Source organism: Vitis riparia, chromosome 7 (assembly GCF_004353265.1).
Source record: "Vitis riparia cultivar Riparia Gloire de Montpellier isolate 1030 chromosome 7, EGFV_Vit.rip_1.0, whole genome shotgun sequence".
NCBI lineage: Eukaryota > Viridiplantae > Streptophyta > Magnoliopsida > Vitales > Vitaceae > Vitis > Vitis riparia.
The window spans coordinates 27,772,989-27,792,875 of record NC_048437.1 but is presented as its reverse complement, the minus strand read 5'-3'; the positions used below and the strand labels follow the sequence as shown (position 1 = coordinate 27,792,875).

At 36.5% G+C, this 19,887-nt stretch overlaps 2 protein-coding genes and 1 long non-coding RNA gene across 3 annotated transcripts; 1 reads left to right on the top strand and 2 right to left on the bottom strand.

The window, feature by feature from the left end:
• Positions 1-2,982: 2,982 nt before the first annotated feature.
• LOC117918583 lies at positions 2,983-8,643 on the bottom strand. The gene is made up of 2 exons (XM_034835338.1): positions 8,255-8,643; positions 2,983-5,368 (listed from the first exon to the last, which is right to left on the bottom strand). The coding sequence occupies exons 1-2, from the start codon at positions 8,597-8,599 to the stop codon at positions 3,569-3,571; spliced, it is 2,145 nt and encodes a 714-aa protein (XP_034691229.1). The 5' UTR covers positions 8,600-8,643; the 3' UTR covers positions 2,983-3,568.
• Positions 8,601-10,837, bottom strand: LOC117918232. The gene is made up of 4 exons (XM_034834738.1): positions 10,744-10,837; positions 10,520-10,565; positions 8,645-9,093; positions 8,601-8,607 (listed from the first exon to the last, which is right to left on the bottom strand). Exons 2-4 carry the CDS (start codon positions 10,523-10,525, stop codon positions 8,601-8,603), a joined length of 462 nt encoding a protein of 153 aa, XP_034690629.1. The 5' UTR covers positions 10,526-10,565; positions 10,744-10,837.
• Positions 10,838-11,814: 977 nt separating this feature from the next.
• LOC117918589 lies at positions 11,815-19,571 on the top strand. The gene is made up of 4 exons (XR_004651891.1): positions 11,815-12,096; positions 17,563-17,640; positions 18,540-18,711; positions 18,832-19,571. It is a non-coding gene; the product is annotated as an uncharacterized LOC117918589 (long non-coding RNA).
• Positions 19,572-19,887: the final 316 nt, after the last annotated feature.

Sequence of the window (19,887 nt, the reverse complement as noted above, 5' to 3'; positions counted from 1 at the left end):
CATCTCAATAATAGGACAAATTGGACAACTATCCCACCCAATTTAACTTAATTAATCTTTCTAACCCAAGAAAAATTGCCACAAAAAGCTTGGTTTTGGAATATAATCAACTTGATATTCTCATATATATCATGGTAATTAATGGAATTAATGCACTAAACTTTATTCAGCCATCTCTGCACTTTCCTTTAATTTTACTTCTTACAAAGTTCAAAAGCAAACCTTCAACAACCAAGTCCCACTATACATAAATTCAACTAACCATACCTCCCAAAATCAATATTAACTCCAACTTATATATGTGTTAGTAGGTAATCAATTCTATATGCAAATTAATCAAGCTTATCGATTGGTGCCGAACCCCTTTTTTTGTCTCATTTTGATTCAAATGATCCATCACAACCAAACAACTCGGTGTCATTAGCTAATACATTCACATTTTTTATTTAGTAATGACAATAATTAATGATAATACTACTAAGTTTCTAAGTTCATTAATCTACTAATGACGTCACGGGTCGTATTATTAAATGAAAACCATAACCAAAAACCATTTTCAGGAGGATCAATCAAGCTAAGCACTCTATCTAGGGCTGCCCTTGTTATATTTTTTAATGTTTTCAGTTTCCATAAGCTTAAGATTAATGAAAAACAACAAAGAGACAGAATTTAGAATATCAAACATAGGCTAAGTTATGAAACTGCAGTCAAGAGATATTTATTCAACTTCTGTAGTACTATTCTAATATTCTTTTCTGCATCATAAGATACACATAAAAAACCAAAAGAATTGCTCGGTTTCATCGATGAAGATCGATGTTTTTGATGAAGCAAACATCCACACAACAACATAAAGACAGAAACATTCCTGCATCATTGGTGTTCTTCTTCATTTAATTTTTCTTGGTTATGATATAATAATACCAAATAGAATATGATGCCTAATAGAATATGATCTATGGAGGCAGCATTTGGATGGTGGTATGCTGCAACTGCTTTATGACTGTGTTCAAGCCAAAAGCTTATTGCCATCAGCAAAGGAGCCCCAAGGATAAAACCAACAAAAGAGACAGCCAGGCTTATTTTTAAGCATAGTTTATGAGTCTCTTCTCATGAAAATGATGTTTTGAATAGAGAAAGAATTGATAATCTATTGGTGATGATATGGACATGTTGACAGAGTTTGATGCCCATTGATCACTTCATGGTAATTTTAAGCTCAGTATTAGTGTTAGATGATTCGATTCGTGTCGTTATAGGACAACTGCATACCTGTATGGCAAGGAGATTAATGTATTTTTAATCAATTATTTAGTTTTGCCGTTAAGGCATGGAACCATTCGATTGGAAGCATGCTTGGGGTGTTATATTTTTGCTTAGAATATGGAGCACTTGGAGATGGGATTGGCCAAGAATTTCAAGGAATGAATTCTGCAGTTAAGTAATCTTGTAAACCCAGAAAGTCTTCAGAATGAATTGAAATGATAGAGAGTGGATTTATAGTGAGGTAATGGGCCTAAAAATACTTCACAAAAGTCAAGGTTTGTCATTTTCCTTCTATGAAAGTTCTGGCCTTTGCCTTGTACTGTAATTGCAGATAAGCATGGGGAAAAAGAAATCTGGGACAAATCCAGAACTCTTTTGACTCTAATCAAAGATGATCTAAAAGGAGAAAGGGTTATCAGTATATAATCATTTATACTAATCATCGACGCGGTGGTCACTATCACTGCCCTTATATTATCAGTCTACATGTAGGGGGATCTGTCAGCAGCAGTGAAGGAGGTGTTTAGAAGTAGGTTTGGTGACTAACAACTTCTAGGTATACTGCTAAAAAATGAGTACCCAACTTTCTCTTGTTTCATCCCTATGAGGGATTTGACTATGAAGAACATTTGTAAAGGAAACTGTTATGAATACTTCAGACACTCAAGGATATGAAAGAGTCTGATGGGTTGTGTATGGCTTGTTTGTATAGCATGAAAATCATCTGGGAAGCTGTCGAATGCCTGCTTTCAGAACCAGTAAAGGAGGACTTTGATCTGGCACAGTTAAGAGGGAATATGCTAATTGCTGGCACTATATGCTAGATTTAGATAGTCCTTTGGGTTTTCCATGGTTTGGATGCCTACATATTGCCTAGAGAAATCTTATTTTAAGTTGCAGTGGAACACAGAATACAGAGAAGACAAGTTCCATATGGTTCCAGAACACACAAATAATTCACAGAGAGCATATCATGGTTCAAGCAGTAACATGATCCCACCATGGACATCATCTTTAATTTCCATATTACTATGAAGCTCCATTGTTCAAAAGGAAACAGAGAGCAGCACGATCAACATGTATATTACCTCACCATGAATTCACCGGCTTCTAATGAGATACCCGCTAAAATATTGAGCTACTATTAAGTGGAAGTTATGTCAATAATATCGAAGGAGAATGAATACCCATTTAGGCTCTTACATCAAGCATATAAAGAATAATAGAACATTAATACATGAACTTAAATGCTATACAAACGCCAACGATGGCAAAGTTGCACCAAAACCCCATTAGCTAGTCATTGTTGGAAGCCCTTAAAAATGGGTGAGGCTTTGTAACTTTTATAGCCTTAAACCCATCAAGGACTTCACCTCCACACATCAGAAAACTTTTATGCGCATAGGAGTTCTGTGACAAATGAAGTTGCCAATCTGTGTACCTCATTAATCCCCATGATTGTTGATTGAAACTGTATCACAAGACCCAGAGGCAGCTTTTCTGAATCTACAATATAACATTTAGGCAATTAAATTACCTTTATGTGGAGGCCCATTGGCAGGCCAAGAATTTTCTCCCCAGAAAAGAAAAAGTCTGGCCATTATTATCAGAGTTGAATTGATGGTAAAAGCAGGGAAAATTTTCATCAAGTTCATTTCTCCTATCTATTTTGTTTTAACTTTTAAATAGCTCCAAGGGCAGAAAACAGACACAATATTTCCAAATGACACAAAAAAACCTAACTAGTACATCTATTTATTATTGATGGGGAAATCCTCAAAATTCACAGGAGAAAAACTCCACTTATTAGAACAGGATGATAATCATGGATATTCACCTTTAGATGATAAGGCCACAGAGTTTCAGTCCTAAACTGAGAACTTGAAACACTGTTTTCTGCATTGCCATCAAGATTGGTAAGGGACTCGAAGCCTTTTCTAGCCAAAACTCAACCAGCATTTCTGCAACAGGATGTGTGAAATTATCCAGCTCTGAAAATAAAACAACTACAATTAAATGAAATATCTCTCCACCTCTCCTTCCTAAGCTTCAGCACCGCAAGGGTGCTTCATCTAGCATTTATGACTGCATCATCCGGTTTGTTCCACCAACATTATGTGTGTGTTCTGCAACTTGTTTGAAGACCTAAGAAGATTGCTGCAATCTTTTTATTTTTCACAGAAGCATTTAGAACAAGGAGGGATCTCCAGATTCTAGTGACCAGGATATTGAATAGGAACAGAACTTTGATGATAAGCAAGGTCTAAAAACTCCTGGCGAATGGGCCCTATGTCCTCTCAGATCACTCCTGAGACTCATCCACCACCTTGGCATTACTACTGGAGGCTCCATCCAACCTTCCCTTCTCTATCCTGAAGTCTGCAGTATTATTTCCAGCATCATTATTCAGAGTTCCACTAGCAGCAGTCCTGCCACGAACCTGTCGAGAAGACTTTGGTGTTGAGTTTTTTTGTTGTAAGGCTTCCGCACCCCTTCTCTTCCTAGTTGTGTTGAAGAATCCGCTTGCAAGAGCCTCCAATGCTTTTGTGGACAATGGGCGGTTCCTTGTACTATGCCTCCTGCCATTCATCATAGACTGCTGTTCTTTACTGTCCTTGCCATCCAAGAGTTTTGGGGGCTCGGGCTGCTGGCTTGTTTCAGGTAGGACAGATGACTCATTTGCACCCAAGTTACCATGGTTAGCCACTGTTTGCATGGTGAGGGGTTCATAAACTGCAAGCTCAGGCGGCATACTTGGAAGTACATTCAAGTCAATCAGTTGACGGGGCTCAGGTTTCTCAAGAGATGGTTGTGTTCTTGGACAGCTCTCACCGCGAGTGCCTTCATTGCTCTCATCTGGACTTCCCTTAGCAGAACTACTGGCAGATGATAGATTTTGAGTAAGGACCACTTGAACAACCATTTTCTCACATGCACCAGGTGGGTTTGACCGGCAATGGGACTTCTCTTCCTTTGCCTTGCTGTCAGCAGGTAGTTTTTCAATCTTGCGGCTTGACTCTCCATTCCCACAAACAATTAACCGTGGCCTTTTCGGCACTGGGGCTAAAAGATTTGAATGGACAGACTTCACCTTCTGGCTGAATTCATAGTCTGTGGTCTTCCTCAACCGCTTCTCATTGAATACACTGTCTTTCTGACCTTCATGACTTGCTACTGCTACTGTTGTCAAGCACGGTTCATTAGGAACACCACTATTCAGAATGCTGCTTACATGCTCCGGTGAGTTGGCACATGCTCCCCGATCAGGTAAATTTTTTTCTGAAACTGAAGCATTAGTTACCTCTGTTTCATCTTCATATTCTTCAGGTGTATTTTGTTCAGTTTCATTAAAAAGACTAGGGTGAGTGAATATATCTGTAGTGTCAATAGGTAAGCTTTTCAGTGCTATCATCTTAGCTTGTTCTTCTCCATGAACAGAACTAGTATCAACAATTGTAAACTTCATTAGATCTTGATAACAAGTGGAAGTTCGTGGCTGAAGATAACAATGGCGTTTCTGATTTGACAAATCATCTGTGTCCTCTTCTATCTGTGCATCCCACCTGTATTCTTCTTTGTTTTCACTGCCTTTAGTTGCTTCAATTTCTAGCTCAAGTAGCCCAGGGTCTGAAACAACTTTAGTCAGGATATCGCTGACAGAATCAAAGTAATGGTTTCCTTTCACAAGTTTCTTCCTCGAGAACTTCTTAATGCCAGGTATGAGAAAAACCAAAGGATGCTTTGAACCAGAAGTACCCTGATCATTAGGCTGTTCGGAGTGCCATCCTTTTGCTAAAAGACGGGGCCAAACAGCTTCCCAGAAGAGATCACTAGATCGGGCTTTGCTTAACCGAAAATCTCCAGTAAGAAATTTGATGATCTCCCTGGACGTAAGCAAGGAGCATGCTTTTCCAATTGGTATCTCAGGACGAAGAGAAAAAACACGATGGGTTTTTATAGGTTCCATGGCAATGCCAGTGAGATCTTGCTTCCCTTGGCCAATTCCAACTGCTTCTATAAGCAGATGGATCCCAACTGCATCCTTTAAAACGAATACATATTCTTCAAGCAAAAATTTTCCCTCCCCATAAGCCCTGGAGACCTGCAACAATGCATAATTTACATGAATTCTGGACTTGGCATTCCTGATATTCCCGATACAAACATAGAAAAATAAATCTACTCGGACAAGTACAGCCTGAGTATCTACTATAGGATGCACATAAATTGCAGCAATCATCAAGTTATAGTGAAGAGCTAAAAAAATAGACCAGTGAATGCAATGACTGGAATAACAAATGCTTCAGTGCTACATATGTGGCTAATAAAACCTATATCATAGGTCAAGACATAAACATGTTTTTGACAGGGGACTGCATCAGCTTCTAGTTTAATCATCTCTAATATTTTAAAACCAAATATCAATCTCCAAGGTGAAGCAACCTTAATTTATGCAGAAGCAGAACTAAAAACTTAAGCATGACCTTCATCACCTCTTCTATCACCATACAATCAAAATAAAAACTCAGACATACACTTTGGCACTTACTTTCGTCTTGTCTGCTCGTGTGTTAAGAAAGAAAGATTGAAACAGTTTTGGCCCTGTCAAGTCAAGATACAGAGCAAGAACTTCTAATTACACCAGTGCAGTCAAGACGGGGTGGCAATTCAATAGTGGCTGTAAAAACTACAAATCATGCAACAGGTGCCAAGACACTTGTTACAAACCAAAAACCTACAAAGCACTATAAATCCAACATAAGTACTAGAGGAAACTTATTTCTGTAGGCTTACAGGGTAGTTCATCAGAAGATATAGGAGCCTATTTAGTGACCAATAGGAAGCAACAAATATGAATTAAGGCCTTCTCCATTGCAGCTTCACACAAGTGATAACTTGCATGATCAGTTGAACCACAGAGGCAGAACCACCAGAACTACTTTAAGCAGCTATTAACAGCTCTTTTAGCAGATCTGAACTCAGTTCCTTTTTGTGAGCTTACTTTTCCTACTCAAGAGGAAGGAGTAGCTCTTTTCTGTAGCCTGTAACCTGAGTCATGCACCAGGCTAAAGCCCTGAAAATAGACCTTTTGAACTAGAAAAATCCCATACAATCTGTTCCAAGTGCAAAAACTCAGACCAAAAGACCTCTGAATTATCAGCCAAAAGAAGCCTATTCCACGGAAACATCCACATAGGTGGAAACCCATTCGGTAACAATAGTTCTGGGACAATGTCAGGATTCCAACTGAACTTTTCCTACAGTTTCCATTGTAGTTACACAACCCTAATGCTCAGTTACATGATACCCTTGTCTAACCAATCTGAAACAGCAGTAACTCAATCATTTAACTCATTGGGAGCCTCAAAAGAATTAATTACTCCATCTTCATCCAAATTAAAGTTGACAACCATCAGTTTTCACTTCACCTAAATTTGTATGAATGACGTCATTAGCTGCAGAGGACAATCTTGTTGACATATATGTCTTCCATGGACAAGAATAAACCTCCACATCAACTTGTTGGAAATACTATCCTTCAAACTCTAAAATACAGTCATGTGTGGTATACCTAGCTTTGCATTCATCAACCTCAAGACCCCATCTGACTCTCTTGTAAATTATCCAAGAGGATGCTATTTGTGGTTTCCCAACTGCTATTTAACACACAATTGCTTGCTATTGGCAGCAAGGTTATTTACTGCCATGTAGTGAACCTAAGGCTATATTTGGTTCCTGGAAATTTGAGGGAAAATTCAATGGAAAGAAAATCAGAGGAAATGCAGAAGGAAAATAAAAAATAGATTTAATATCAATAAAGTATTTTTATATGTTATTTCAAAGTGATTTCACTTATTCTAATTTTTTATATAAAGATGAGATAATTTGACAATGCATAAGTTTCTGCTTAATTTTAATTATATTTGATTTTCTTTAGCATTTTGCATGATAAAGACAGTTTCAAAAGAAGTCCTAGAGAACACAAGGGAATACAAAACTAAGCCAGAAAATCACAAGTAACTAAAATATCAAGTTTAGTCAAAGATATGGATTACATGATCGCCTTAAAAAGGTAAGCCAAATAATCAAGGTGAATTTCCCATTATTCCTACTAAACTAACATTAGATGGTCAACCTCTGGAAAGTCCATCACTTGAAAATAAGGGAATTCGCAAGTATGTATCTCTATGGCCAAATTGCCACCAGACCTATCATATTAATCCATAAAGAAAATGGAGTTTTCCAATTCAAAGAGCTGGAAAACAAAAAGAAAAACTCAAATTGCGTGGCAATGGGAAAGTACATATTCTCTTTTCTTCGTAGAAGACTGGTTTATTTCTTCTAGTTAGGAGAAAAGGCATTAGCAGAAGGATGGAAACAAGAACGCCGAAACAAAATTAGGTGCTATATGCTATATTGTTAAGAATTCATTTAAAACTACTGCAAATAAAAGAATGCCAACCAAATAGAGGAAAGCATACAATTATTAATATTCTGAAAATATAAAGAAAATAGATGAAATATTCTACTGAGACACATTGTAGCACTGATAGCTTGTTCTGTTCATCATAGGTTTATTATCATAATTTGGCTACTCCCTTCATTAATTGGACAAAAAATCTCTTGAAGAGTCTCATTTACTAGAGACATATCTCAGGGTGGTGAGATCTAAATTTATGACCTCTATCATTCTTGAAAGTCCAGCATAGTTATCAGAAAAACAACTTATCTGGAAATCAAAATTTATCTGCTTCAGGAACAGATGAATAAATCAATTATGACACTTACGAAGCAAAAAAAGAGGTTGTAACATGTAATCTACATTGCTAATCCCTTGATAGTCAAGTGTTTCAACTATATATTTTTAAAAGTGGTTTGTAAAATTGATGTACTTTTAGTATTTAGTATCACATCTATCTAACCATATTTGCTAAGTTCAAGAAGTCAAACTTATGAGCATTCATGTAAAAGAGCATCATAGAAATACCTCCACCAGCCTATTTTTGCACTGTTCTGACACCTCAGAAAATAAACGTGAAAGTAACTCTTGTTGCCTCCACCCTGTGAAAATCCTCTGTCCATGTATACACCGCCTACTTTTCATCTTCCGGCACTCTGACCATCGACGGTATGCATCAGATTGATAGAACTCTCCATAATAGAAGGAAAGTATATCACCCATCTTTTTGCTTTCCATGAATCGTTTCACGGGGAGAAAATTTTTTCCAAAGATGTATAGACCAAGGAGAAAACTATTATGTTCAATTTCACTCCAAGATCTGGCAATGGAGCCTGGAAGCAGAGAGCACCCTTTGTGCCTATCAATGGCCATCTTAGCACCTTCAGTTGTAGGTTGAGAATTAGCCAATCCTCCTGCATCTTCTTCTCATGTAATATGGTATCCAGACGATCAATAAACACTTCTGCATCCAGGCTGTGTGAGGTGATTTGGCTTTCTACACTCTTTACAAATTCTGAATTCCCATTTATATGAACTGCATCAGCTTGACTACCACAGAATTCCAATGCATGCTGTTTGGTGTTTTCAGCTTCATCATGGGGCCATATGACTGGGATGGGTAATCCTAATAGAAAAGAGTCTGAAACATCATCTTTGACCTCTGTTTCAGCTGACTTCAATGTAAGCTGCAAGTGAGTGTATTCTTCTATTAGAGGTGGAATTTTCGCCTGGTACTCTTCTCCAACTCGAGGATGTACCTGTGGATCTCCAAAGCTATCACCTATATCAGAAGAACATGGAGGCGGGAAATGCTTGGCAGATTCATTTTCAACACCATCCATGCTATCCAATTGCATTGAATCCCCCTGACAAAAATTGTAAAGAAATTTGAGTTCAGAAACCTCAATCTACAAGAATCAAACACCTGAAATATGACAATACTTTGGATAAAATTGTTTATAAAGGGTATCTCACGCCCAATTCCTTTATTCTGAACTTACAAGTGTGAGCAAGCCACATCCCAACCAAATGGACATGATTTGAATTGTTAAGAATAAATAGTTCATCAGTAAAAATTGGAGAAATATGGAGAAATGGGCATGCTTCAATTCCTAGAATCATAGAACACTCACCACATATGCCTTGATCACCAACAAAATTTACTCAAATACCATGGGGGTGTCTGCTAAAGTCAGATTCTTGGTCTATATTTCATCCCTTAAACAGACTCATATGTCAACTTTTGAGTTCTGATTTCTAGTAAACTCACAGCCCCTACAAATGAAATTAGAAGATGGCTCATCCCCACCAGACTAACTGTGTCCTCCAAACAACATCTAGAGAAATGCTGCTTTCAAAGCAAATAAAGTATTGATATGTAGTTTATTTTATAATGCAGCAAAAATATGGTTCTTCCACAATGCCAGTATGAATGCCAGCACGAATATATAAATGTTCTAACACCAGCCCAAACCAACAATAAATCCATGGTCAAAGAGACAAATTTACAAGTGTTTAGACAGGAAAGACACAAAGAATCTAAGAGGGGTCAGAGAACTTCTCAGACCACAATTTACCAAGTAAATGCTTTTATTTACAAATGGTTGCCGAAATACATGAACAATAAAAGCCAGCAGCAAGATTTACACCAAAAATAGCACTGCCCCATAGAGGCAGTTCCGTACCATCAGAGAAGAGAGCCTGTTTCCCACATTTACAATGGAAATGTAAAATTAACCCATAATTAACCATGGTTCAGGACAAAATTCTCAATTTACTCCACATAGATTAGTGGGAATTCTCAATCCACACATCTCAGGAAATGTAAATAAGCTTTCATTTATAACACACTCATTAAAAACAACAAAGCACATAGCTTCAACCTAATTACCAACAAAACGAACCATACCCTGATCTATTTTCAAACCCCAAACCAATATCGAAAGCTGCCACGCATTTTCAAGCATTGAATACATAATCAGAATTAAAACAACACAAAAATTAAAAAAACCCATCAAGAATATTACTCTCAATACACAAAACATCACATAATCTCAAACAAACCAACAGCATTCGAGCTTAAGAAAATCATCCAAACACCATGAACCCATTCTCTATGAGAATTCTTACATAAACCCATTTAATTCCATGTATTGGCTTCACAAAGAGAAAAAAAATCAACTCATCAGTACACTGAACTACTGTTGAAACACTAAGAGAAAAATACTTTAAAATATATACAAACAAGAAAGCAGAACATGCAGAGAATGATTGAGAAGAACATTAGCTAACCTCCATGGAAGGACTTGAACGTTAAAACCCACGTGAAAAAGCAAAACTGGGAAAATGGGTTTCATGGTTATGCATCTATTGACCCGATTGTCAACTTTTGTTGTGAAAAACAATGAAAAAAAAAATGTGTATAAAAAAAAAAAAGAAAACAAAAACACCAAATACAGGTGTAGAGAGAGAGAGACATACAGAGAAAGACACACAGAGATGGAGAAGAAGATTACTTCGTATGAGGGACTGGAGCTTTCATGGATACGATGGTTGAATTCTTGAGGACTTCGGAGGAGAGAGAAAGTAGAGAGAGAAAGCTAAGGGAGGAAAATTAAAAACAAAAAGAAAATAAATACAAAGAAAGAAAAACTCCTTGCAGAGAGGTGAGGAACTGTGAGTAAAATCCACTAATGATGATACTACCCTTGCTTTTGCACCTTGTTCTACCTGTCTTTTTTTGTAATTGTTTGTCAAGTAATGGCTGTAATTGTAATTTCAATCTTTGGATCTGTTTCCGCCGGTGAGCACTAAAATCATGACATTTAGTGCCACGTGAGACAATAGACCTATTTTAATCGTGTTATGTTTTTTTCTTTAAATTACAAATATTTACAACATTTAAAATACTAAAATTATATATTCATAAACATAAAAAATTTAATTTTTTATAAATAATATTTGATTTTTTCTAAAAATTATTTTTCTTAATTTTTTATTTTCTTATTTCTTTATTATTTCCCGAGATTAAACATAAACTAAATAAATTTTTCTTATAAAAAAAATTAAAAATACTTTTCAAAATTACTGTGAAACGCATTTAAAATATGTTTGTTTTAGTATATTAAAAATGCTATTTGATACTAATTTTTTAAAAAATATTTTTATTATTTCTAATATTTGAAAGATACAAATTTTTAAATATAAAAAAAAGTTTTCCAAAATTATCTTACACGAATCCTATATTTAACAATACAAAATGCTACTTCACAAAATCATAATTTACGTTGACTTAAATGCATTATGTTACTCATCTCACATGCATCGTTAGAATGCCAAGGTACAAATTGATGCCACAGTCTGAAATGTACAAATCTAAGGGCATATTTGAAAGAAAATTTGTAAGGGCCGGGCCTGATATCATAAATAAGTAAGCCTATGAGGTCAATTTATAAATCTTATAAAGTGAAGCACATCATCAATAAATAATAACCAAATCATCCTCAATCCAAATGGATAAATTAAATAAATCATGGATATATAAATACGTGTCTTTTTAAATGTAAAATTTCTCTTTGCCAGTTGGGTTAGGGTTGGAGTCCGAGCAGAAACGACTTCGTCACCACGCCTGGTAGCGTTAGCCTAGCCCTAGCCCTAATCCTAACCCTAATTTCTGTTTCTTCTTCTCTCTATAGAATGGTGGATATGCAATTTGGGGTTGTGGATTGTTGGATGATCAATAGAGGGAGGGGTTGGAAGAGAGAAGATGAAGGCGACTGTGAGTTCCTGAATTTGAAATTCTCAGTGGATTGGGGTTCCGCTTTGTTATTGTTCTGGAATTGAGCTGATTTCGGCGCTTCATGCAATTGGTAAGTGAAAGTTCTGGTTCATGATATTTAAATTTGATTATGTTTGTATGTGTGTGGATTTTGTATCTTGAGGAAATGAAGAAATGTAGGGCATTGGTGAAAGTATGCTTATAAGAAGTTTGCATGTATAGTGTTTAATGTATTATCTTTATTCAGATGGTCTTAAGCTTGGTAGAGAAAAGGATTTGTGGAATGTCTGTTAATATGTTGTCAGGAACCCTGTGAATAACTATCATATAAACTATAGAGAAATGAGTTGGTGGGTTGGCGCCTAGTGATGTACTATACTGGAGCTTGGTGGCTGCAGTGGAAAATGCAGAAGAGTTGGTGAGTACAATCCTAGGAACGAGGTAAGGGTTCTTAGCTGTGCCCCTGATGGTTGGGGTTAGGGCTTCGTTGAGTTGGGTATGCAAGGTTTGAGAAGAGCAGACCTTTTTCAGATTGCATTAGGTGAAATGGTTGCTGAGAATCTATGACTGTGATCGGGAATGAGAATCTATTTTTACTAAGGATTTTCTGTTTGGATGTTGAGGAAGTGGAGGAAATAGTGGAAAATGAGGCCTTTGTGTTTTGTTTAGTTTGGTTGCTAAGTGAGTTGTGGAAAGGAAGAAAAAAATCTTGTTTATTTTGGTTTCATGTAGCTTTCCATCAAATGTCTGGAAATTTTTTGTTTGGTTCCTGAGAAAGTGGGGGAAAGGGAGAGAATTGTTCTAATTCCTTTATTGTGCAATTTGATTACTGAAACGTGAGATTTTCTATAGTTTCCAAGAATGCGGAGGAATGAAGAAAGGTCTAACATTTTCAAATTAACTTTTTCAGTAATTTTGATTATTAATTTACTAAAAGTGAAAACTTTCAATTGAGTTATAGAGAAAGTGGAGGGAAACAAAGGAAAATTGCTGCAATAGAGTATTGCTGGATAGCTTTTTTTCTTGTTCTTGTGAGAGACTGGACATTTGATGGAAGGTTATTTCACGCAATAGTTCCTGATGTGTCCAGATACAAGAATGAGATTTCAAAAACCTTTCTCAATCTGGGTCAACTAGGAATGGAAATAGAATACCCTCCCCATTCTCCCATTCTAGCCAACCAAGCATAGCCTTGATGTCATTCACTAGCCCTAGTGCTGCATTACGTCCGATCTGACCCACTTTGAGCAAATATTGAGTTGATATGGTTAGCCGCTTCTATCCAGCAGTCAATTCCATAAAGTAATCACAGGTACTAGTTAAGATTGTGAAAGAAAGTAAATAAATCATGTATGAAGATATCAACCTTGTGCTTCCGTCATCTTCAAATTTTTGGCATCGGAGTAAGAACCATTGATAGATGGAAATGCAATTAGAGAAAATCACAATTAGCAGATGAGAACATATAGAAATTGAAAGCAAAATATTGATGAAATGATTAAGATCTAATTGTCAAACATTGCAAAATAGTAGATAGAGATCAGAAGAATATGAATAAATTAAAACCTAAAAGACAAAGAATAGATTCAAGGTATACCTTCATCAATTCTCTTATTCTCGAATCTTTAGTTAAATCTCATACACCTTTCTTTTCCATGAAAGATCTCAGGCTGTCTTGGTTTCCTTTGTTAGATCGGCATTAAGGATTTTCATTGTGCTGCTTCGCCCATTCCTCGTTTGTTCCGCCGCCGAGAGGAATGAGCAAATTATAATGAATGGAAAAAGTGGATTTGCCTTTTTAAGAATGAAAATAAAATTATTATGAAGGCCTGCGGATTCTTTATATTGTATTTCAAGCCCTGTTTATTCAGAAATTTTATATTTGTGGAGGGAATAGGAAACTAGGTTCTTTATATCACTGAGCCAAGATTTAGAATTGAACAACAAGTGTGTCCATATTGAACATTGGACAAACAGAATACTGAACCAAAAGTAGGGTCCAACAAAAAAACTGCCACCATACTTTTTGGACACATCCACATTTGTATATATATATTCCAATATGGATTAGAAATGCAGTGAACATGTAAGGATTCAAATGTTTTTTCTCAATCTTTATCTACCTATGAACTCTTAGCTAGTTGAAAAATAAAAGAAGTAGTTTAAACAAGGGTTATACATTATTGTGTCTTCTGTTTGGCAATGGCTTGAAATTTTTTATGAAGTTGCATATATTTGATGAATAGGATTAAATTTGATGAATAAATTGCATATATTGGAGGCTAATAGGCTGACAAATGTGGTAAGATAATAATGTTGAGCCAAAGAAGGGAAGGGGTGTTGACACTGCACTAAACCTTGTGGAAACAAGGACCTCAACTTTTCTCATTGAAACAAAGCACAAAAAAATTATAAACTGAAGTGTAAGTTGCCAATACATACCCTATTATTGGTAACATAAATGGAAGACCTAATCTTCATTGAATGTTTATGATGTAGAAGCTTAAATAACCTATTGTAAATAATTATTTTACATTCTAGTGATTTTTAGAATTGATTAAGGAAATATCATTATGATGATAATGGTAAGAATTTTGATTATTTGTTCCATTGATATTGCATTTATACAAGTCTATACAGCTTATGAATAAACTAGATCTATGGTGGAAAAGGTTGCCCCATTTGCCCTATTTTAAAGCAATTGAAAGCACGGAAATTATAGAAACTTGAAGGGTAGGAATTATTGAAGTTAAAGTTGGAAGATGCCTTCATCAAATCTCTGTATGCTTGATCTGAGGATTCTCTTGAGGAAGGGAGTTTGCCAATCCTAGATTTCATTAATAGGTTGGAGTGGCCTATTTAGACTTACCGAACTCAAGTACACAAGACCAGTCACAGATCCACTTGATTTGTGCCTACTTTTTGTAAGAGGTTGGTTTTACCTCACACCTCCCTTGTCTCCACTCAAGTCTCTGCTTGACCACGTGCCCTCCTCTATGCAGGCACCCCATCTTATCAAATCCTAGTCTTCCTTTGATCAGCTAATCAAGTCCAATTCAAGCCCTCATCTCCAAATGCATCAAACACTCAACCTTGTCCTCCGAATAAGGTGTTCAGCCCCTGCTAATACATACAGATTCAACCTTGTATATCCACAATGCACTGGTACTCAACTGCAGTTGAGATTTTCTACAACCTTTGTAACCCCTTTCAGATCTGGTTGCACAGCCACAGGTACTTAATTCACAGACCAAAACAGCAGCAACTTGTTTGTTGTTTTGGGTCAATTAATCATCTTGATTTTTTAATTAAAGTTTTGACGCTCAGCTCTTCAATGCTCCATATGATCTTCAAATAATCCTCTCTCAGTTCTTGAGATGAAGATCAGCAATCTCATCTCAGTAGCAACATCACCTCTTGTTTTCAATCTTCCAAATCTGATACAGAGGTGTCTTCAAAACAACAACTGAAATTCCTTTATGCACTTTCCGAAACTAATTTTAAGAACAATAAAGATCAGCTCACAAAAATCTCTAGTCACTCTCTTCAAATCAGCATTGTGGATTCTCAAATCTAAATTAGACAACTACTTTAAATATACGCTCACAAAATCTCTAGTCATTCTCTTAAAATTTGCATAGTGGCTTCTCCAGAACTGAGTCAGAATTCTCTTTCAACTAAAACTCATTTGTATCTTTTAATCCACTGTGGGAGCTCTTCAGTCAACTTCAAATATGGGAAGAAGAAGAAAAAGTGGAGAATCAATCTCCATAATCTCAAGAACTTGATAGCACATCCTAAAAATCCCCCAAACCTGATCTGAGATTTTTTTTCTTCACTTTTGATTCTGAAATTTCAATCCTCAATTTGCAGCTCTTCAATGAATCTTCAAGGCTTGAAGAACACTCATTAGACTCTCTTAAGGATGAGGAAGAATTTCAGGTAAGATTTCAAATTCCCTCCCAAAGCTCTCTCAGAACATAGTTGAAAATGGATGGCAGCTGAGAGTTTTCCAAGCACTTCTTTGATGATCTAGAGCCACCATAGGCTTTTTCAGATGGATATGACAAAGGACATGTGGCACCATCTAATTGGATTCTTAAAATTCAAATCTCGAAGTCCCTAAGCCCACAACAAACTTGGAACAGCATAACAACCTCATTGCAGTGTTTCCCGTGTATACAAGCTCATAACAGCCTTTCCCGTGTGCACTCACTATTCGCAGAATCTGATGCCCTAGGGGCATTGTGCAGTTAATGCGCTCGTCCTGAGGACGAAAATGTGGTTGCACATTTTCCAGGCAGGAACAAGGCTAATTTTGCTCATCAATGGCCCATCAGTCCTCTCTACTCATGCTTGGCACTTTTTGGCCTGCTAAATCCTGTTTTTGCATGTTCTTGTAACCTCCATATCTTGAGCATTTCTCCACCAATTTTCCTGATTCTTTGTCCATTTTCTTGATCATCTTTCAATATTAGCATATTTTGGACTTCTAAATGCCACTAAAGCACCACTCAAACATAGCTCAATCTTCAAGTACTTTTCTGGCACTGGTGGTGATCAAACTTGGAGGTCATCAAACAAGGTCTTCAATAACTCTTCAAAGCCACTTCTAACACACAAGATGACTCACAACTTTCTAACTTATCATGAGACTTTGACATGAAATATGCCAAAACTCACTTTATACATTTACAGATAGCTTTACTCCAAACATAGTGGCTGACACAGACATTGTCAGATATGCTGCTATTTGTCTGGAGTGATTTGCTGCTTTTTTATGGTTGACCAGATTGGAGCAGAGAGGCAGGAAAATATATATGTTTTGAGAGATGTTCAATCGATTGTGGGAACTATGATTGTTTAGAAAAGCATTAAGTAGGGGCATTCCAGGCTAATGTTTTGAACTGTAGCAAAAATGAATTAAATGGTTTGCTTTCTACCATAAGTATTTTGACAATTTTGCTTTGGGTTTGGGGATACTGCCCTTTCCTTTTTATCATTCTTTTTTGGGGTTGGTCAGGGTGGTGTTTGGTGAAGATCGATCAGCACTTAGATTTGGTGCAGGGGTAACAATGGCTCTAATTCAGTGCTACATTTTGCAAGATAATTGCAGTCAAGAGGTTTGTTTTGATAGTAGGACTGTTGAATTGATACTCACGGTAGAAAGGATTTGACTTGTACTCATAGATTGATCTGCATGCAACAACCTTTATTATGTTTGGTCGTTGTATTTGGTGAAGGGTTGTTATTTTGGGGGTGGTTGTAGTTTGTTTGGGTTGTATTTTGTGAAGATAGGTCTGCACTTCAATCTGGTACAGGGGATTGCAATGACTATAGTTCTAGAGGCTCTTCTGATGAGTTAATTGCACTCAGGGGCTTGGTTTGTGTGTGAGTTATACGTTGAATTACTTTAATTTTGTAACTGAAGGACTTGACTCATACAATTAGATTGGCCTCCAGTGTGATGTCTTTTATCTGACTTGTTTTAGGATTTGGTTTTAAGACTCTGAGCGGAAGGGTGACTATGGCGGACTGTATTTGTTTGCAAGAACAGATATCAGTGGCTGCAGAGGAATGGTTATGCTGTTACAGATACATGAAATGCAAAAGAATTATCTCTGGAATCAGGGAGGTGGTTTTCTTTCTGACTTTTGAGACAGCATCTCTACTTTTGTTGTTTTGTAATGTTACATTTTTACTTTAAAGGTTTATCCTTTCTTCTCTTCTAAATTGACTCAATTCCGTTGTGGCCAAAGGTGTTTGAGGCCACCTGACTGCCTTTACACCTTTGCGTGATATGTAGCCCAAGGTGTCAAAACCACCTCTCTGTCTTTACACCGTAACTCCATGGGGCCATACAATATTCTGGTTCATTCTTTTACATTGAAAAGACACAGGAAATAAGATATCATGTTTGATCTGATGAACACTCTGTAGATTGGTGGGCTCTGCATGAGTGAGGGAGCACCTTTTTTTATTTCCCTTGTCAGGCTATACTTTTGTTTATCCTTTGTATACATCCTGTGTACCTTGCTGTATAGCTCCTTCACTAATACACAGATATCTTATCTTTGCTTATCGAAATTCTGATGGAAACTCTGCATTTGTTTATTTCCTTTCCTGTTCTTTTCTTTGAAAAATGATTGGCTAGCAAGATCATAAGTTTCTTATTCTGAAAGATGTGGTGATTTACATTTTCATCCCAAGTGTTATGATTTTCAATCTCCAATTTCACATAAGCTTGTTACCCCAAAACTTGCAGCTTCATAGTCTTTTTCATTTGTTTTTGTCTCTCAGTATTTTTAGCTTCATCTACTCTCAAATGTGTGTAAAGCCTTTATTTTTGCATCTGATTGTTATTTATTTTTGTTTTTCCCTGACAAATATTTTGATCAAACGTAAATTCTGTAAGCAACACATACAATCAAATCTCTGCTCTGGTAGTGGATCGGGTGTTAATTTTTATGTCTGAAGCTTTTTGTTTTCTTGTTAATTAATTGAGACAATTCTTGATTCAATTTTGATGGATAGCCAACCACAAAGGCAACTCCTAAATCCTGTTGAGAAGTTTGCCATCAGTTCACAAGAGTCAACATGGAAGCATAGTCCATGAAGTGGAGCAGTTTGAGCATGCTGATAAACTAACCTCATGGTTTTTTTGGAAAGTAAAGACATATATTACTCGATTTCTTGAAAATATAAGGTATCTATAATTGCTACTGCTATTACTGAGTCCTCTGTATCGTTACATGCTTCGTCTTTTGTATGTGTCCATTACCAGTACTCATCTCAGGCTTTCCTTGCCTATTTTCATCATCTACAGGTGCTCTTCCTTTTCACATGAAAAACTTAGTGTGCTCATGAAGTAACAGGCTCTTCTTTATCTTGGGTTTCAATGGCACGCCAAGTCTACCCAGATAGTACTGTAAAATATAATAAACCATCAGATATTGGGATGGAAAGAGACAACAGAAGCCTGACAAAAGATCTGCGGTTCTTATTTCTTGGTGGTTTTGGGGAGAAAGTATGAGCCTATTTGCTTCCATCACTTTGAGGTTATTACCAATCAACTTGAGAAGCCTTCTCATCATATGGGGACAATGAAGCAAAAGGGAATGGATGTTTATGTGAAGTAAGTTATTGATTGGTTGGAGGATGTGGAGCGACTTGTGTTAATGACATGCAGAAAGCACTTTTGATATTGACATTCTCAACATTGTTATAGGAAATTTTTTACTTCATCTGCTTTCAAGGATATGTTTATGGAAGCAAAACTCACGAGGAAAAGGGTGCTACTCTTTAAACATATATGTGTAAATGCTATGTAAGTTCTTTTGTCTCTCCAATCAGCTAGATGTTTCTTAGTTCTAACTAGCGGTGAATGAAGAGGATGGCCAGCCCCAACGCAATTTGGATCTTTCATCTTTGTTGTAACCCCATGTTGGTTCTGTTAAATTTCCCCAAAAGAAGAGGGGATTGAAAAAAAAATGCTTGGTTTGATTGCTTTAGTAGTATTTCTTTGTCAGGGACATTTGATTTAAATAAAATTCCATCTTATGGTTAGTTCAACTGTTTACTTATCTTAATATGACATGATTTTGTTGGGAAATTAATGATCTTTGTAGGGTTTGGGGTTCAAGGAGACACAGTACAGTTTGTAAGTTAAGGCCTATGATATCCTAACTGAAGAAACCTCATCAGGGTACCTTGTAAAAACCTTCATTATTTTGAACCAATATAAAATATTATTGTGATGGATATATGAAAGGGATTCAGGTAGTTTAAATTTCTAGGGTTTTAGATGGGCCCACTTTAGATTCAATGATAATCATGCTGACATGTTCTTCTGCTTTAATTTCTATGTTATTTGCTTCCATTG

What these genes read in the sequence shown, in the direction of transcription:
- LOC117918583 (XM_034835338.1), bottom strand. Translation starts at nt 8,599, where the DNA reads ATGGCCATTGATAGGCACAAAGGGTGCTCTCTGCTTCCAGGCTCCATT. An exon ending in GCAAAAATAGGCTGGTGGAG is followed by an intron (nt 5,369 to 8,254) that starts GTATTTCTATGA and finishes GCATTGTTGCAG; the next exon opens with GTCTCCAGGGCTTATGGGGA.